Below are 19,701 nucleotides of genomic sequence, written 5' to 3'. Positions count from 1 at the left end.
TCCTTACAATTAGTGTGTATAGACATTAGAGGTCTCATGACACTTTCCTTATCTGTTCCCTTAGTTTTCCGCACACAGTCTTGGTTTTGGCAGAAGACACTCAACTTTGGAATGAACCCTTCTTGAATTAGGTATGTCCCATGACTAAAAGGTGTTCAGGTTTTATCATCCAGAGAGTCTAGATGAAGAACTTCTCTGTTGTTTGGGCACCTGGGTGACTCAGTTGGTTAAGCGCCTGACTCTTGATTTTGTCTCAGGTAGTGATCTACAGGTTGTGCGATTGAGCCCCATGTTTGGGCTCCGTGCTCAGTGAAGGGTCTGTTTGTCCCTCTCCCTTTGCCCCTTCCCCAGCTCTCTTTATGTCTCTTTGAAATAAATAAGTAAATCCTTAAAAAAATTATTTAAAAAACCCCAAAACTTCTCTGTTGTCAGTAAAGTTGGATAAATAAAACCCACCTTGATTTAAAACTTATCCAAGTAATCTCCCCAAGATGTCCAGTTGAAAACAAAACAAAACACCCAGCTGATTCCTTTGAAGTCTAGGCCAAATCATGGCCAATTTTGAGACTAATCACCTGGTGCAAGTACTAATACTGATTTAAACAAATGAGTTCATACAGTTTTATGATTGCAACTTTGATTTTCAAAGACTGGTTGCACTGTAGGCCAACTTAAGTTCCTCTGAGTAACCAGTCTATAGAACTGAAAAACAATCTATTTGATTGCCTGATGCATTGAATCAACCAACTAACCAACCAACAACACTAGATTGTTTTGACCATAACTGAGTGTCAATCAAAATTCTATATAGCACGATCTACTTTTTGTCTATATACAGATCTGATTTAAGGGCTATTTGAAGAACTATCTCATTGAATAGGCAGGGTATTAGCCCCTATTATTACTCAGTTAACTTCAAAAAGGAGTAGTACCTGTGTCATTGTGGGTAAGTTGTTTTTTTCCATTAAGTCTGGATATCCATTTATGTGAAGGTTTTTTTTTGTTTATTTTTTTGTTTTTTTGGTAATAATGAATACTGAGCATGTATACAGTATTAAATCTGGAATATCCTTGGAGTTGCCCTGGAAGTATTCAACTTCAAATTTTTTGGTAAATTATTTTTGTAATTATTTTTATTAATATGATTTTTTTTCTAATTACAAAAAGAACACACTTAGGAAATAAAGAAAGGGGATAGGGAGTTGAGGATGGGATCAGTTTTCCGGTTTTTCTAAAATATATATAGCGGTTCATGAAAACAAATGAGATATTTGGTAAATCACTCATGACATGTTTTCTGAATCTAGATCATTTGACTACTATGAGAAAATAGTAAGTTAGGTAGCAGCCAGAGCTTGATTTTCTTTTCTTTTTTTTTTTAAAGGTTTTATTTATTTATTTGACAGAGAGAGAGAGAGACAGCCAGCGAGAGAGGGAACACAAGCAGGGGGAGTGGGAGAGGAAGAAGCAGGCTCATAGCAGAAGAGCCTGATGTGGGGCTCGATCCCACAACGCCGGGATCACGCCCTGAGCCGAAGGCAGACGCTTAAGCGCTGTGCCACCCAGGCGCCCCAGAGCTTGATTTTCTAAAGGCTTATTATAAAGAAATTGTATTTCATTCTGTAGACAGTAAGAAATCATTGCAAATTTAGAATCTGTGATGGGTTGTGGTCAGATAGGTCATAGTTTTGGAAACAAATCTGACAGCAAGCTGAAGTAGAGGAGAGAGAGATGTAGCCAGTTAGGAGGTGGCTGCATTTAGCCTTGGGAAGACAGGAGGAAGACCCAATGATAATGGTAGATTTAAGCCATATTAGGATGATAGGATTCAGGCTTATCTGGTGAAAGATTGGATGTGAGTGATGAAGAACAGAAACTAATTGAAGGTGGCTGCCAGATTAAAAATTTGCATGTGGGGTTGTGGAGGTTAGAATTGGTTGGGGGTCACTACTCTTTTAAAGAAAGATGGCAGAGAGGGCATGTGGAGAAATTATATAAAGAAAGGTTCCACTCCCCCCTCAAAGGTTGGGTAAAGAACATTTAAGAAGGAAAAATATAGGTAATACAGACCTGTTGTCCTGTGGTTCAAATTAAAAAAAAAAAAAAGAATATCCTAGTGAAGGATATTAAAAACTAAAAGACAAACAGAACCAGTTATTTTTAATCTGTTGTTGAAAATAAGTAGAAAGTAAATAAAGATTGGAGCACGGGACTTGACTTCCAAATATTTTGTCTTTGGGCAGTCTGTAGTTAAACAATGTTTCAGTAAAGGAAAAAAATGGTAATTTTTGTTGGAAAGTTAGCAAATATTTAATTCTTACTTATTAGAAGGAAAGGACTGCTTGCCCCAAAATTTATACTTTATGTAAATTTATACTACTGAAGTAGGTGTATCTTGTTAAGAAGTTTCCATAGTTAATAAGGCACTTAACCATATTTAATTAGTTTGTTGAAATTAAGTAACTTAAATTATATTTTTGGTTCAGAATTTTTAATTACGAACATTGGAATTTAGAAGCTAGATATTTGATTTTACTTTACAAAATGAGTTGTTATAGTTTTAAATCATTCCTTATGTGTCTTTGCGTGAACTATGTTGTTTCTTGTAGCTCTGAAGTATTTCTTTGTTAAATTAGAAGAACCTATAATTATGAGGTGCTGTAATTATGAGGAGCCCTGTGTAATGACAAGTCAATGAATAAATTAATAAGTGGAAAATAAGTGCTCTTTGGTTGTATTCCACTTCTGTGATACTGAGATTTGATGGTGTTTTTAATCTTTAAAATGGGCCACCTGGGTGGCTCATTTGGTTAAGTGTCTGACTCTTGATTTCAGGTAATCTCAGGGTCATAAGATCGAGCCCCGCCTTAGGCTCCACGCTCAGCAAGGAATCTGCTTGAGATTCTCTCTTCCTCTCCCTTTGCCCCCCTTCCTGCTTGTACACACTCTCTCTCTGTCTAAAATAAATAGATAAATCTTTAAAAATAAAATAAAATGGGCTCAAAATATTAGGAATATAACTGATTTCATGAAGCAGGTTATTTGCTTTTTCGTAGAGATTAAAACAACAAATTTTGTATTTTTACTAAGACTTCTCATTCAGTCATTCAACAAACCTTGTCTACTAACCTAGGTGCTATCCTAAACCTTGGGGATACAGCAGTAAACAAAACAGACGTAATCTCTATCCACATGGAGTTTAAATTCTGGAAAGAGCAGATAATCAACTAATAAATCAGTAAAGAATATATTATGCCATGATGGTAAACTATTATGGAAAAAATAAAGCTGAGAGGGAGGAAAAGGAGTGCTGGGTGAGACTAATTTTATATAGGTAGCCAGGGAAGGACTTAACTGAGAAGATATAAGGAAGTATGGACACGTGGAAGTGAACTAAGTAATCTCTTGGAGGAGAGCATTCCAGGCAGAAGGCATAGGAAATGCAAAAGCCTTGGGGTGGTAAGCAGACTTGTGAGTTCCAGGAATAGCAAGAAAGCCAATGTAGATGGACTGAGGGAAGGTAAGGAAGAGTGGCATGAGATGAGATCACAAAGCCAGTTGGGGTCCAAGTCATGAGGCCTTATAGGATGTTTTAATAATTGAGTGATGGGGAAGGCACTAGTGGATATTAAACACAGGGATGGCATGATTCCACTTAACATTTTATTTTATTTTATTTTATTTTATTTTATTTTATTTTAGAGATTTCTTTATTTATTTTAGTGGGGAGGGGCAGAGGAAGAGGAAGAGAAAATCTCAAGCAGACTCTGTGTAGAGTGTGGACTCCAACTTGGGGCTTGGTCTCATGACACTGAGATCACGACCTGAGCCGAAACCAAGAGTTGGATGCTTAACCGACTGTGTCACCCAGGGGCCCCTCAACTTAACATTTAAAACATAAATCTGGCTGCTGTGTGGAGAATGGATGTAGGGGACAAGAGTGGGAGCAGAGATGAGTTGGAAGGCATCTGCAACAACCCAGCAGGGAGATGATGGTGACTTAGACCAGTGTTGGTGGTGGCAATGTTGATGGTGTAAAGTGATGGGATTCTGAATACTTTCTAAGGTAAAGCCAGCAAATTCATTGTTGGACTGGATGTGGGATAAGAGAGAAAGAGGATGACTCTCTTATGATAGATGGCCTGAGCAACTGGAAGGCCAGCTGCCAGCTGCTATGATGGAGGGCCTACAGATAGGGTAGTGGAAGTGGGAATGTGGTCTTACGGTATCCTCCTCCCCCAAAGGAAATGGTCATAGAACAACAACAATAATAACAGTATTAGGAAATGGTATACTGGCTGGTTCATGTCAGTGGCCTATTCCTTCTGCTCCTCTGCAGTCTATTCTGTCTCTACATGGCTTAAAGGCACTCTCTAAAATGGCAATCTTATGAACCTAGGTTTGGAAAATCATAGTGTATTAGTGCTGGAGAAAAATTAGATATTCCAAATCACCCATATTTATTATGGATTTTCATCTCATTTATTTAAATCCTACTTAATTTTTTTGCTTTTAATGAGTTTCATAAAATTGCCACTTGAAATATTAAGTTTCAGTAGAAGTTCTATTTATTTAAAAATTTCTCTCTGCTTTTTGCAAGCTTTAGAGTACATTACTTATTTTTACAATTCTTGGATATCACGAATCCATGCTGTCCTAGACTCATTATTTTAGATTTTGACCTTATCCCCTTTCAGTTTCTGTTAACAAGTGTACTTGATTCACCTTTTGTGTATATACATTATCTCATTAAATTCTCACAAAACCTCTGGAAGGTAGTTAGGATAGACATTATCTTAACTTTATAGATAAGAAAAACAAAGGGAGAGGTTAATTTAGTGACAAAATCAGAACCCAAATATTACTTTCCGACTCCTGCCATAGTATGTTTTCTGTCGACCAGACCACTTTCTTTCCTATTTCCTTCATTACTTTATTTGTCCTTCTCTGGATACTTCCAGTTTGGTTTTGTCCTTGAGATTAGATGCCAGAACTACTTGGCATTTTCTCTAGGGAGGCTTTTAAAAAAGGACAAGATAATGCTTTCTGGTTTTCTGATTTACTTTTATTACTTTTTCTGATAATGTTAAAAAAATTACTTTCAGGGTTATTTTTGCTTTTTCATTTGTTTTAGCAGTTGTAGGAACTGCAGGAACATGTATTTTAGTAAAATGGTTTACAATGGCTACTTAATTAGTCTTCTGGTCATAATGAATTCTCTTGAATATAACAAATGTAATCTAAGTTACCTCATACTGGCATGCAGTAAAGTTCACTTGCCATGTTTCTGTTCACTTGCACAGCCATGTGAAAATTTCTTGTAGACGTTCCTGCCAAATTGTCATTAAACTCTATGAGTGCTGTTTCACTTCTGTAATTGTTAAGCTGTTGGAATCTCTAATAAAAATAATTTCATTGACCAAGGCAAGCAACTATTTTCCCAAAGCAAACAAAATGACACTAGATAATCTCTGAAAGTCTTGAGTGTGATAAATATGTAAGTCAAGGAAGAGTAGTTCAGTTTTTTCAAAAGGTTTTTCACAAAGTGTCACACCCCAAATTAATAATATTAAATGAAATAAATATTCACTATAGCATGGAGGAATAGTCATGTCAGACAATAGAATTAAGGTAGAAAACAAATAGTGTAAATTGACTTATTTTGAAAGATACAATCAAAGTAACTTTTTCATAAATAATTTGACAGTAGAGAGTCTGCATATTATTATGCTATGCTATGCTCTCTTTTTCCTGTTTCTTTGGAATTTTCTATTGTGGATGAACTGCTTAACTTCCTGGAATGCTTTCTAGGGTAGTCGTTTTAATTTTCACTCAACTGAAATGTGGCTTTGTCCTTCCTATAATTCAGACTCTCTTGCCTGCCTGCCTTAGTTCAGGCTTTTTCCTGTTTTTGGAAGGTCTTCATCTCCTGTTAAAAGTAAAGCTTCCAGAAGGCCTTCCTGATTTCCCAGCCAAAGTGTTCTCCTTTCATTGATTCCATAACATCTGGTAGAATCTTTTGTTGCTTTTTTCATCCCTCTTGCTGGATTGCCAGCCTCTTCTGGACAGCAGTTTGTATTCTCAGTACACTTATAATAATTCAAACATTTTTTGTTTAATCAAATTAGGGCAACCACTTAGAAATTCCTCTTTGGATACGCTATCCCATGGCCACTCCATCCACTAATTGTCCATCTCGGGCCATTGGCTTTCCCATGACAGTTATAAATTCTTTCAAAGAATTTGAGTATATGCCATATTGAAAATGATTTATGCTATTCAAATATAGAAAGTAAAGTGGAAGGAGCACATTTCAGGTACTCTGCCAAAGATGAGTTGGATGCTGGAGGCAAAATAATTAGGGCTACCATTTAGGGAGTGTGACCAGGTAACATAATATTTCAGGTACTCAAACTGAGAAGACTCAGGGGTGGTTACGTGACTACACCTCATAATCACGTTCCAATTCCCTGAAACGTTTTGGGGTCCTGTTCCGCGAAAGTGGGCGGGCCCTGGGCGCAGGATTACCCTACTCCCGAGCCCATCCTTCGCTTGGCTCCCCTCCGCCCCCTGCGCGGCCGCACTGCATGCTGGGAGTCGTAGTTCCGGCTGGAGGCACCCGGAAGAACGGAAGGGCCCCGGAGTCTAGCCAGACCTCTCGCTAGTAGAGGTCGCGTTCTTCCTCTGGCTCACTTTCTTTCTCTCCGGCGTAGGCTTCTGTGAGCACGGCTTCATTCGTCTGTGCTACCGTTTCTCTTTTGGGTTTCAATAAAGTTTTCCTCTTCCCTTGTACAGAGCTCAAGATGGCGGCCTCCTGGTCGCCCTTGGTTACCCTGCGCTTAGTGCAGAAACGGCTGAGAGGGAGATGTGTTGGGTGCGGGGCCTGGGCTGCTGCTCTCGCCCCTCCGGCCACCGCCCCTGGAAACACCTTTTGGAAAGGTCAGTGACTGTGCCATGAGTAGGCCGAGCCGACTGCATATGACCGGGGAAACCTCGGGTCAGTCACCCTCCCTACTTTGTTTCCCCCAGTTGCCTCCCGGTTTCACGATTTCCGGAGCTAGGATCCTTTGGAGAGGAGTTTCAGCCTCTCTTGTACTAGTCTGGCTGCTTATGAAGGAGCACTGAGGAAGCTGACCCAGGGCGACTTTCATTTTGAGGTCACAGGTCGATTAAGAGTTTGTCCCCAGAGTTAACACCTGGTGAGCCCAGGTGTGAGAGTGCCAGGCTGAAGGGATGCAAATGTGGGATAGGGGACTGGGGACCCTTATACTTGTGCCTTCCCTGCTCTGTAGACTGGTGACTGTGCACTGCATCTAAAAGCCAAACCTCAGACTTAACGCGGGCCAAGCTGGCTCTCGGGATTCTGGGAATGCAAGTGTGCAAGTATTCTCAGATTGAGGAATCAATTCTTGGTCTTTTCAAGTCACTAGAGGCTTCAGTGGGGTGTATTTTGTTACTGGGCTTGCTCCATTCATTCAAATCGTTAAATGTTCATGAGTGAATGATCATATATTATGAATAACCAAGTCTTCAGGAGTGCTGATTTTGCTGTTACATTCATATACCCCTGTTAAACTGCGGGCTGCTCAGAAGCAAGGACCAGGTGTCTTGTTTCTTCAGCACTTGGCACAGTGTTTGGTGCCTGATGGGCAAGGTATATTTTCTGAATGAATGAATGATGTTATTCTTATTGTCTCTTCCATCCACATACTTGTTTTCTTTTTTCTCATCTCTAAGCACCCCTTCCTCTGTCTTAATAAATTGATTCTCGTTGTCTTATCTAGCTAAAACCCTATCTTTAATATCATCAATAGAGTCGAAATTAATACTACAACTCTGATTAAGTCACCTTATGTTTTTCTGCAAAGTTTAGCATAATTTACTTACCACGTAAAGGAATATTATGGTAGTGTAAGGATTGGGTCATAATATAAACTTTATTTTTTTATTTATGAAGTAGGTAGTAAAAGCAAATGATACGAGAAAGAATATGGTAAAATGTTCCACCCCTATCACTTAGCCACTTAGTTTTCCTCCCCAGAGGCAGCTTCTAATACTAGTTTCTTACATATTCTTCAAGACAGTCTGTGTATGAACAAACATGTATGTATGTAAGCATCTATATTTAAAAAAAAAAGTGGTAACATACATATCCTCCTGTATCTTTCTTTTTTTTCATTTAATATGTCTTGGAAATCATTACATATCAATACATATAGAACTGCCTTATTTTATTTTTAAAAATTAATTAATAAATTAATTTGACAGAGAACACAAGCAGGTGGAGTGGCAGGCAGAGGGAGAAAGAGAAGCAGGCTCCCCACAGAGCAGGGCTGGATGCAGGCTCCATGCAGTCTCCATCCCAGGACCCCCGATCCTTACCTGAGCCGAAGGCAGACACTTAAACCGACTGAGCCACCCGGCGCCCCAGAACTGCCTTATTTTAAATAGTTAAAATAGAATTCTATTTAATGCGTGTATCGTAATTTATGAAAATTTAAGATTTAAGGAACATCATCTTAATAATATAAGATCTACTGAATGCTTATTCTGTGCCGTGCAGTATGCTAAGTGCTTTCTGCATACATTATCTTATTTAATTCTTTTTTTTTTTTTTAGATTTTTTTTTTTTTTTTTTTTTTAATTTATGTGACAGAGAGACAGCCAGCGAGAGAGGGAACACAGCAGGGGAGAGGGAGAGAAAGAAGCAGGCTCCCAGCCGAGGAGCCTGATGTGGGACTTGATCCCGGAACGCCAGGATCACGCCCTGAGCCAAAGGCAGACGCCTAACGACTGCGCTACCCAGGCGCCCCTCTCTTATTTAATTCTTATTATCCTCATTTTGGGATGATGAATTCAAGGTTGCAGAAGTTATACAGCTAGTTAAGTATCAGAACTTTTGGCTTCAAGTAAAGGCTATACTTGGATTTACATCTGACCACAAAGGGTTTGCTATTAACCTGTACTCATATTTAAAAAAAATTAAACCAGGATATTATTGCTTCCAGAATTATCTCTTGGAATTTCAGAACTCACCAGAAACCAAAGGGTTAATGGGACTAATTGCAGCAGCAGGCTAATAAGCACAGCTGCAACTTTTCCTCCAGACCTTTTTAATTTGCTTTTAAATTTCCCTCCTCCTTCAGAGAGGTGGATTTGAGGTTTGTTCTCCCATCTTCTCATTTGGCTGCCTCTCCAGTAAACACTTTTCCTGCTGCCTACTTGATGTCTCAGTGATTGTCTTTGCTGCACATTGGGCAGCCAAACTTGGGTTTTGTTACAGATTTGGCAGGCTAGCCAGGAGTTCTTTGCCTGCCTGTGGGTGGTTTGTTGGCCCCCAGTTGGTGATGGGGGCCTGGTGACAAGTCCAAGCAGCTGCCTCGGTTCTTTGCCCTAGGGTCTGTCCCTGTGGCCCCACCCCAACTGGGTACCTTTGATTTTCGGCACCTCATTTAACCTTTGTGGCAAGGAGATGTTTTTTGGATTCAGTTTATATCTCTTGACAGATATCTCTTGGTGAGTAGTACTTCCTGTGCGCTGGCGCTTGAGTTTATTTCTTCCTCCTGTTTGATTTGGCTCTTAGATTTCTTCCCAGTCGGTTGCCTCCAAAGAGTGGGTTTTGGTTCTCTTAGCCTCCTTTTCTTAAGAAAAGGCTGACTAGAAAGCCATTTGGTTCAGTCTGTGAAGCCCCAACTTTTGGGGAGGAACTGATGTTCACAGAGGTACTCCGGGCTTCATTTTGTTGTTGTTGTTGTTGCTGCAGCTTTTGGTTTTTTTGAATAAAACAAGCTGTGTTCTAATTAGAAAATGGGAAATGACAATTTCATCCCCACATGCAGCCCTTTGGGCTGTGTTCTTCAAAATTGGGCAGTCTCTTTTGGCAACACTGCTTGGCCACATCCATTAATCATAATACCATCTTGCAATTAGATTTGTGTTGTAAAAGGGGTGTATTTGGAAATTGGGTCTTTAAGATTTTGTTTCCATCTTGTGTATTTGTGTGTCCCTGTATGTTGTAAATGTGAAATATTTTCTCTACCTCCGGATGTTATTGCTAAAATTAATTTTGTAAAAGAGGCTCTATTCAGTTGGTTTAAAGGCAAGTAGTTGTACGAATTGGGCATTCTAAAACTGAAACAGATGGAAACTAATCCAGCTGTTTTTTAAGTTCACATGATCTTGGAAAATATTCAGTATTAAGGCTAATGAAAGGTTATTGGTTTAATTAGAATGGACATATCTTTAGAATTATCAGCATTAAATGTAAAGGTTTAATTCTTCCTGTCTTTACTGAAAGTCAAATAAATTCATGTTATCTCCATTGCAAAATTTGTTAGAAAAGAAAAAAACCCTTAGAACTTTGTCTTATTAAGTTTTATGGGCAAGCTAAGAACAAATAGATGAAATAATTTTAACAAATGTAATTAAGACTACTGGAAATAATAAGGGTAACAACTCTATATGCAAGGAAAGTGAGCCTGATTACCTAAAGAGGGAAAACTTAGGACAAAATTTGAATGTGAAAAGTAAAGTTGTTGTGAGGAGTTGTGAGAAGTAAAATTTTAGAAGGTTTGTGAAAAGGGGATTTTTGGAAAGGAATTTTGTGGGGACTAAAATTATGGAGATTAGTATGTAAAGAAGTTTATTAATGATCAACACCAGAAGAAGAGAAGGGAGCATAAAAGAGTGAGATTAGGCAGAAGTTGAGCACTGATACAGTATCAACAGAAGCCTTAACTGATTCTCTTAAGGAGTTCCAAATGTTGGATTATCCTTCAGAACCATCCTAAATTGAGACAAAAAGGCTGGACTTTTATAACAGTGATTGGATGTGACCACTTGGGAAGAGGGCATACCGTTGGCAAGGCAGCCGTCTTCGGTCAAGACAATCCTGATGGTGTCTGAGAGTTGAGGACTGTTGGGAGTGTTCCTACTGCTGAAAGTCCTTCATTCCTGATGGAGATATGTTTATGGATGGGAACAGTTCTGTGGATCGAAGACAGTGAAGAGCTGGATGCAATGGTGTCCCATCAGCTATTGTCCATTGCTGAGGACACCAGAAACTGGACTGAATGCTCAAGGGAACAATGGGCAGATTAAGCTGCCAGTTTGGCAAAGACTCCAAAAACCTTCTATAATGACTTCAGTGCCAGACATGGGCTTAACTAAATATCAACCTAGTGTTTCTGGTAGGACCTCAAAAGAGCTAAGAAATTTTTAGGAATAGAAATTTGGACACCGTGTTGGCACTAAGCCAGTTGGAACTAAAATGAATCTTTATCCCAGAACATCTTATGGAAGAAATGATTAACCATATTCACCAAAGCACCCATTATAGTTAAGATACTATTAAGTGGATGCGGAAGTATATTGTGGGTCCCAATTTTCAGAGCACTGTTCAAAATGTGACATTTGTGCTAAAAACCATCCTAAGACTGGCCCCCACTAGATCTAAAAGGTGCACAACTTAGAGGTACCAAACCTGGAGAAAACCGGTAGGTAGACTTTATACTATTATGCCCAAAACAACAGGTAATTGTCAATATTTCTTAGTATTTGTAGACACCTTGAATAGCTCACAGTCTTGGAAGAGCAATGAAATTATAATAGCTAACATTTATCGAGCCCTATGTTCCAGGTGATCCGCTAGCAGTTTCTTTCTCTCATAATTTAATCTTCATAAAAACCCTGTAAAATTCTTGTTAACTCTTTCATAGGTAGATAAACAGGCATGTCCACCCAGCTGGGATATGAACCCAGGCACTTTTTGCTCCAGAACCACAAACTTAACTGTTGCCTTCTAGCTCCTTAATATAACAGTAGACATTAATAAGCCATCGTTTAGGCTCATCTTAAGTGTTGCAGGACAAAGTGAAAGCAGCTCTGCTTGGAGAGGGGAGGGTGTTGTAGCACAAGTGTAGAAGTGGGCTGTACCCGTACTGGTTTATGGGCCTTCAGGGAGAGTAGCTGGAGGTGAAGCTGGGAAGGTGGCCTGGATCTGGTTAAAAGTCCTGTATGGTGTGCGAAGACATCTAGGCTCAGCAGGATGCTGGTGGAGGTTTTATAAGAAGAAAAGTTGTATTGGTTTTAGCATGATTATTTTTATAGCTGCCTGAAAACCAGATTGGAAATGCCTGGGTGGGGAATACTGGAAGCTCGGTGGTGATTTAGGAGGAAGTTGTAGTTCTGGAGAGAGCGGTTCATAGCCTGAATTACTGCTGTGGTGAAGTGGGAAGCAGGGCAGCAAGGGAGGGGATTCAGAGACAGTTCTTTGGTAGAACTGCCAAGCTTTGGGGGAGACAAGGGAAGAGAAGACTTAGGAACAACTTAGGTTTCCTAGTTTGGGTAATTTGATGGCACCACCATTCATCTGTCAAGGGAAACAAACCAAACACACAAAAAGTAGGGCCAGAGGCATTTTAGGGAGAGATTCCATTTTGGGCTTGTTAACTTTGAGGTGGTTATGACAGTTTCGGGTAAGTTTAATTAGTTGTAGGAAATATGGGGGTCTGAGACTAAGAAAGGAAATATAAGGTGTTGAGAGGCATGAGAATGGAAGAACTACCCTGGGAATATTTGTAGAGTGAAAAGGAGAAAACACTTGATGGTGAGTCCTTGGGACTCACATTTTGTGAGAAGAACATGACCTTGTCGGAGAGCATTAAGAGAGGCCACAGGAAAACTAGAAGACAAACCAAAGAGGAGAATGTTTCTAGGTTTTCTAAAATTGAAAACTAGCGTATCTGAAAATTCTATTTTATTTAAGCTTACCTTAAATAGTTTTTTATAGAGGCAAGGTACTGTGAGAGCCACATCTTGTGATTTTTTTCCATAGTGTCTTTTTGTATCTCAATGTTGTATTTTTAGGTGTCTTTATTAAATGATGACTCATGTTTACCCTTGGTTCCACAATCTCTTTGCTATGTGTAACAGAAGATCTCAATTAGGCATTAATATGAGAACTAATGTACCTCAGCCATATGAATTGGTATAATTTATCAGTAGTATATATTAGTGATTAAGAAAATGGGCTTTGGACTTTACTACCCAATTAGATGAATACCCTATGTGAAACTTCATGTTTCTTGGATTTTCATTAACATCTGTTATTTTAGAAAAGAATGTTCATGCCTACTCCTGAGATTGATAACTTCATGGTAATGTTTTTTTCCAGTTAATTTTTGAAAAGCATAGCACAGCTTATTACGTAGGGATAACTGGTACTCTAGATGTAGTTCCAGGGGAGGGAGGGACAGATGACAAAGGGTGGGCCTAAGAATAGACCTGATAGGAAGGAATGTAAGAGGTGCAGAAGTGGGTGATTGATCTGTAGATTAGCACTGCTTTATACCTCAAGAGCTTCATTTTCTTTGTTTAAGAAAATAGTATTTAAATGGGGGTATAACTATTCTTTTGATTTGTCTTCTCACTAAAAGTACCACAGAAATAATAGGTGTTAAGAGTCTAGAAACTGGAAGTTCAGCCTTGGGCCCAGTATAGTAATACGTTACATCTATAAATTCTCTGACAAGTGGTCTAGCCTCTGCTTGAATATATCTAACACTTGTTTTCCTAGGTCACTCATATTTTTCATTGACCTGTAACTAAGATTTTTTCTAATCTCTCTCTTAAAAAACCTTTTCTTTTTTTTTTCTTTTTTTAAAAAAGATTTTATTTATTTGACTTAGAGAGAGTACAAGTAGGCAGAGCAGTAGATAGAGGGAGAGAGAGAAGCAGGCTCCCTGCTAAGCAAAGAGCCCGATGTGGGGCTCAATCTCAGGACCCTGGGATCGTGACCGGAGCTGAAGGCAGATGCTTAATTGACTGAGCCACCCAGGCGCCCTTAAAAAACTTTTTCGATATGTCTGTTCTTCCTGCTGTGTTATGTCTTCCATATCCAAGTTCCTCAATTGTAGTCCCATTTCTACTCTGCTGGAGGTTCCTCATACTTTAATCTCCGGAATCCTTTCTTAGCTTTTGTTTACTGTCCTGCTCGTGCTACCTTATTTCTTCTCTTCTTTGAGCCCATTCTAGGAGTTACTTTCCAATGCATCATCTATCCGTATTCTTTTTTTTTTTTTTTTAAGATTTTTACTTATTTGACGGAAAGACAGTGAGAGAGGGAACACAAGCAGGCGGAGTGGGAGAGGGAGAAGCCGGCTTCCCTCTGAGCAGGGAGCCAGACACGGGGCTCCATCCCAGGACCCTGGGATCATGACTTGAGCCGAAGGCAGACGCTTAATGACTGAGCCTCCCAGGCGCCCCATCTATCTGTATTCTTGACCGGGTAGCAGTTTTCAACAACTTTTAAAGTCTGAATATGTAATTCTTAGAGTAGTTCCTTCATAGATTCATAATGCAACTATATGTTAAATGTAAACCATGTAGATTTCATTAAAAAATTCTTACGTGTGGGAGTATGTAAAATTTTAAGTAAATGAACCTAACAAATGTTATTTTTCTTTAGCACTTGAAAGAAAATAGATCCCTTAGATCTCATTATTAAATAGTGTATGAAAAGGGTGAATATTAAGGAGTTACTCAGTATGCTAGGCCATGCCTATAATTACTTCAGAATAGCTTTATTCAGATTTTTAGGTGGTATTTTACTGATTTGTTATCATGAAATTTAAAGTACTGTTTTTTTCCTTTTGTAAAGTTATACACTGGCACATTAAGATTAACCAGCTTCTAAAGGAAAAGAATGATAACCAGCAAGCATTTAGTTTTAATTTTCATAATTTTTCTATTTAAATCAAAAGCACCCTTTTAAAGCCCCTAAATCAGCCTTTTATAAATAAAGTAAATCATCTTGTGATGCATTCCTTGATGATGGCTTATGTTGTTTTTCTAAAGAAAGAGTTTAATTAAGATTTGATTTTCTTCTATTCTGCACTTTGTTTATTCATCACTGAATCAAACATGGGTCTTTAATGTCACTGGTAAGTCTGACTTTTTGGGTCATTGATGACCATTGCAGTTTTCAAAAAAACAGCTGAATATTTATATTTTGGGGTATGATTAGAACATAATAGAGCATAAATGGGCTGCCTATGACCTAAGTATGGGCTTCTGTCATTGTAGGAGAACATTTCTGGTCAGTGGCCACTGTTTACAGTCTGTTAAAATCAACACAAATGTACAAATAACTCATGAATAATTGTGAACACAGTATTTGAATGGATGTTTAATAAATATGCATTAAAAATCTAATTACAGTAATGAAGTTTACAGCTGAAATTTTAATCCAGCCCTTTAGAAATATTAAATGTGCTTTTCCTGATTGTGCATTTTTCTCACAGCAGTTGGGTAAACATTTTAAACTGGAAATCTAAATTCCTTATATAGTTTTGATTTCATTTAACTAAGCATGTGTTCTTTTTGGCAACAATCTTCTTCCTCTTTGTGAAGAAGTGAACCTCCTTTTATTCCATAACTGTTACTTTGAAGAATTTTGATCAGTTCTATCTTAGGACTGATGAACATATGGGATACCAGATGAATAATAAAATATGACCTGCAAAGACTAGATTGTGATTTTGGTTTCATTGATCATATTGGGACAGTCATTTAATTTGGCATTTCCATTTTCTCATCTTTAGAAATGGGATTAATTATCCTAATTCTACCTTCCTTGCAGGTCATTTCTGAGGCTCAAATAGGTTGTTATGTGAGAAAGTACTTTGAAAACTGTAAGAATTGTTATATAAATGTGGAGCTATGCTAGAAGTAATTGAAATATTAAAATGCCAGAGTCAGTAGATTCTAGTCAGTGAGTAGAAATGGAATGAATTCAACTCTGTACGGAATTACTGAAGTAATTTTAACTTTGGGGGAGGATTCATTAAATTAATGGCAAAGGACCCGGTCTGATTTCAGTGCGTTGAATTCTACAAAATACAGCTTTGATTTTTTTTTTTTTTAAGATTGTGCAAAGGCCCTCTGTAGGTAACCAGTGATGGTTTTTGTTCACCTGGATTTAACTACCTTTTCTCTGGATACTCTAAATACCTAGAGGTTCTTTGTCAGGGTGTTTCAAAGAAAACTGTTGAAGTTTTATTTATAGTATGCAAGTAAAATATCTTTAGTAAGAAGTTGATACTATTTTCAAAAGTAACTCAAGTATTTGTGAATTATTTGCTGTGCAGAAGGATATAAAGATAATATTTTATAGAATCAAAGAATATTAGAGCTGAAGAGGACCTCTGGGTCATGTAGTCAAACGATGTTAGATAGGTGTGTAGTTTCTGCCTTAATTGTTTCTTTCATTTTTGGATGCCCTATGTAAGAAATTTTTTAAAAAATTTTATTTACTTATTTTAAGTAATCTCAATACCAGCATGGGGCTTGAACTCATGACCCTGAGATTAAGAGTCTCGTGCTCTTCAGACTGAGCAGCCAGGTGCCCCTAGAAAATTCTTTAAGTAGAATGAAATTGGAGCTTTTCTTTACCTTTTTTCCATTCATCTTGAAACTTTCGTCAGGCACAACATACATAACTCTGGTCCTGATTGCACATATGACAGTTCTTTAAACATATCAAGACTGATAATATAATTTACTTACTTATTCATTCATTCACTCATTCATTCATTCATCGTCCTTGTCCTAATTCCATTTGGCAACCTTTCAGACATTAAAGACTTAGACTTCTTCCATTCATTCATTTATTCCCTGAATGTTTTTTGGTGCCATCTATATGCTAGACCTAGGGTGCTGGGATATTGTTACTATGTCTCTTCTCAGTGTCAGCCATCCCTTGTCCTGTTAGTCAAATCTCATGACATGGTTTCTAGATCCCCTAGAACTACTTACCTTCTTGAGATTACAGTCTACTTTCTGAATGTTGCTCTGAAAATATGGCCCCCATATCTCAATATATTCCTTCAGATATGTCTGGCTAGAGTAGTATTGTGGTTACCATTCCTGTGTCCTGTTACATTCATGTTTCACTTTAAGACTCCTAGGGCTGTTTAAGACAGATCTCTCCAATTTGTATTTGATTAATTTTTTCTTATTATAAAAATAGTACATGTGCATAGTAGAAAATACAGAAGAGACAACTATTATGTATACTTAAAAAATTAAAAAGTTGTGGGGTGCCTGCCTTTGGCTCAGGTCATGATCCTAGAATCCTGGGATCAAGCCCTGCTTCCGCTCCAGCTGAGCGGGGAGTCTGCTGCTTCCACGCCCTCTGCCCTTCCCCCACTCAATGCTCTGTGTGTCTCTTCTCTCCCAAATAAATCTTTTTAAAAGTTATTAAGGTATAATATTCATTTAGAAAAGTACACAAGATAATTATAAAGTCTACTGAATTTTCATAAGGAGAGTAGATCTGGGGGCGCCTGGGGAGCTCAGTCATTAAGTGTCTGCCTTTGGCTCAGGGGTGGTCCCAGGGTCCTGGGATCGAGCCCTGCATCGGGCTCCCTGCTCTGCTGGGAGCCTGCTTCTTCCTCTCCCACTCCCCCTGCTTGTGTTCCCTCTCTCCCTGGATGTCTCTCTCTCTCTGTAAAATAGATAAATAAAAATCTTAAAAAAAAAAAAAAAGAGAGAGAGTAGATCTGTGTAAGTACAACCTAAATCAAGAAATAGAACATTTATAGTGCCCAAGGCAACTGTCGTGCACCCTTTGAGTTGCTAGCCCTTTACTTGCAATGGTAATCAACATCCCGATACATATTACTATTAATTTATTTTGCCTGTTTTTAAATTTTATATAAACAGAATCCTGATTCTGGCTTATTTCATTTAACATTATGTTTGTGAGGTTCATCAATCTTTTACATAGAGTTAATTCATTTGCTAAATATAATATGACATTGTATAATTATACCACGGTTTTCTTAAGGATTATTTATTTATTTATTTATTTATTTTTTAAAACGATTTTATTTATTTATTCGATAGAGATAGAGACAGCCAGCGAGAGAGGGAACACAAGCAGGGGGAGTGGGAGAGGAAGAAGCAGGCTCATAGCGGAGGAACCTGATGTGGGGCTCGATCCCATAACGCCGGGATCACGCCCTGAGCTGAAGGCAGACGCTTAACCGCTGTGCCACCCAGACGCCCCTTAAGGGTCTTTTATTTTTTTAATTGCAGTATAGTTGGCACACAACGTTACAGTAGTTCCAGGTGTACACCATAGTGACTGGACAACTCTGTATGTTATGCTGTGCTCACCAAAAGTGTCGTTACTATTGGTCACCATACAGTGCTATTACAGTTCATAGATTATATTCCCTATGCTGTCTCTTCATCTCCATGACTTACATGTTCTATAACTGGAAGCTTGTACCTCCCAATCCCCTTCACCCATTTTGCATATTGCCCACCTCCCTCTCCTTTGGAAACCACCAGTTTGTTCTGTGTTTATGGGTCTGTTTCTGCTTTTTTTTGTTCATCTGTTTTTTAGATTTCACACGTAAGTGAAATCCTATGGTATTCATCTTTCTGTCTGACTTATTTCACTTAGCATAATACTCTTGAGGTCCATCCATGTTGTTGCAAATGGCAAGAACTCATTCTTTTTTATAGCTGAGTAATATTCCATTGTATATAAATTCTATATCTTTTTTATCCATTCATCTATTGATGGACACTTAGGTTGCTCCATATCTTGGCTATTGTAAGTAATGCTGCAATAAACTAGGGGTGCATATATTTTTTCAAATTAGTGTTTGTTTTCTTTGGGTAAATATCTACTAGTGGAATTACTGGATTGTATGCATTTCTATTTTTAATCTTTTGCATTATCTCCATGTTTCCCAAAGTGGGTGCATGGATTTGTATTCCCACCAACAGTGCCTGAGGGTGCCGTTTTCTCCACATCCTCACCAACACTTATTTCCTGTCATTTTGATACGAGCCATTCTGACTGGTGTAAGGATTCTACCACAATTTTTAAATCCAATCTCCAGTTTTAGGTATTGGGGTTGTTTCCAGTTTTTGGCTACTGCTATTCATAGTACTGCTATGAATTATATTTTGGACATATATTTTGGTGTACATACATATGCTTTGTGGTGGGCAGATACCTGAGCTGGATCATACAATATATGTTCATCTTTAGTAAATAAAGCCAGTTTTCTGAAATGATTACATCAAAATATATTTCTACTAGCAGTGCATGAGATTTCAGCTGCCATGTGTCCTCATCAATACTTGTGTTCTTTTTAATTGTAGTCCCTATACTAAATGTGTAGTGATATCTCACTGTGGTTTTATTTTGTTTTTCCCTGATTACTTTTGAGGTTGACTACCTTTTTTTACATATTTATAGGACACTTGTATAGAATAGAATCTTTTGTGACACACCTTTTCAAGTGTTTTGCCCATTTTCTTAATGCATTTTTTTCTATTAATAATTGTAGTTCTTTTTATATTTTGGATGTTAGTCCTTTGTCAGATGTATAAATTGCAAATATTTTCTCCTGGTCTGTGGCTTGTACTTTAGGTTTTGTGTGTGTGTGTGTGTGTGTGTGTGTGTGTGTGTGTTTTAATTTTAGTTTTTTAATGGAGTTTTTTCATGATCAGAAGTACTTAATTGTAATCTTATCAGCCTTTTTTTTTTTTTTTTGTATCTTATTTAAGAAATCTTTGCTTACCTTAAGGTCATGAAGGTATTCTGATATCTTTTAGAAGTTTATTATTTTATTTTTCACAATTAGATCCGTGGTCCATCTGGGATATTTGTATGTTATG

At 38.1% G+C, this 19,701-nt stretch overlaps 1 protein-coding gene across 5 annotated transcripts in view; it reads left to right on the top strand.

The window, feature by feature from the left end:
• Positions 1-19,701, top strand: part of AFG1L (AFG1 like ATPase) — a 231,204-nt gene that overhangs the window by 9,642 nt on the left and 201,861 nt on the right. For 3 of the 5 annotated variants that reach the window (XM_057311220.1, XM_057311219.1, XM_026511688.4), the window contains exons 3-4: positions 65-131; positions 6,796-6,939. In XM_057311220.1, coding sequence (XP_057167203.1) covers positions 6,804-6,939 — 136 coding nt within the window. In that variant the 5' untranslated portion in view covers positions 65-131; positions 6,796-6,803. Of the gene's footprint in view, positions 1-64; positions 132-6,426; positions 6,940-19,701 lie in introns of those variants that run through there. The other 2 variants (XM_057311221.1, XM_044388838.3) reach the window with 2 other exon arrangements.

This window comes from Ursus arctos, unplaced genomic scaffold (genome assembly GCF_023065955.2).
Source record: "Ursus arctos isolate Adak ecotype North America unplaced genomic scaffold, UrsArc2.0 scaffold_13, whole genome shotgun sequence".
In the NCBI taxonomy this organism is placed as follows: Eukaryota; Metazoa; Chordata; class Mammalia; order Carnivora; family Ursidae; genus Ursus; species Ursus arctos.
This window is presented reverse-complemented; position numbering and strand designations above follow the sequence as displayed.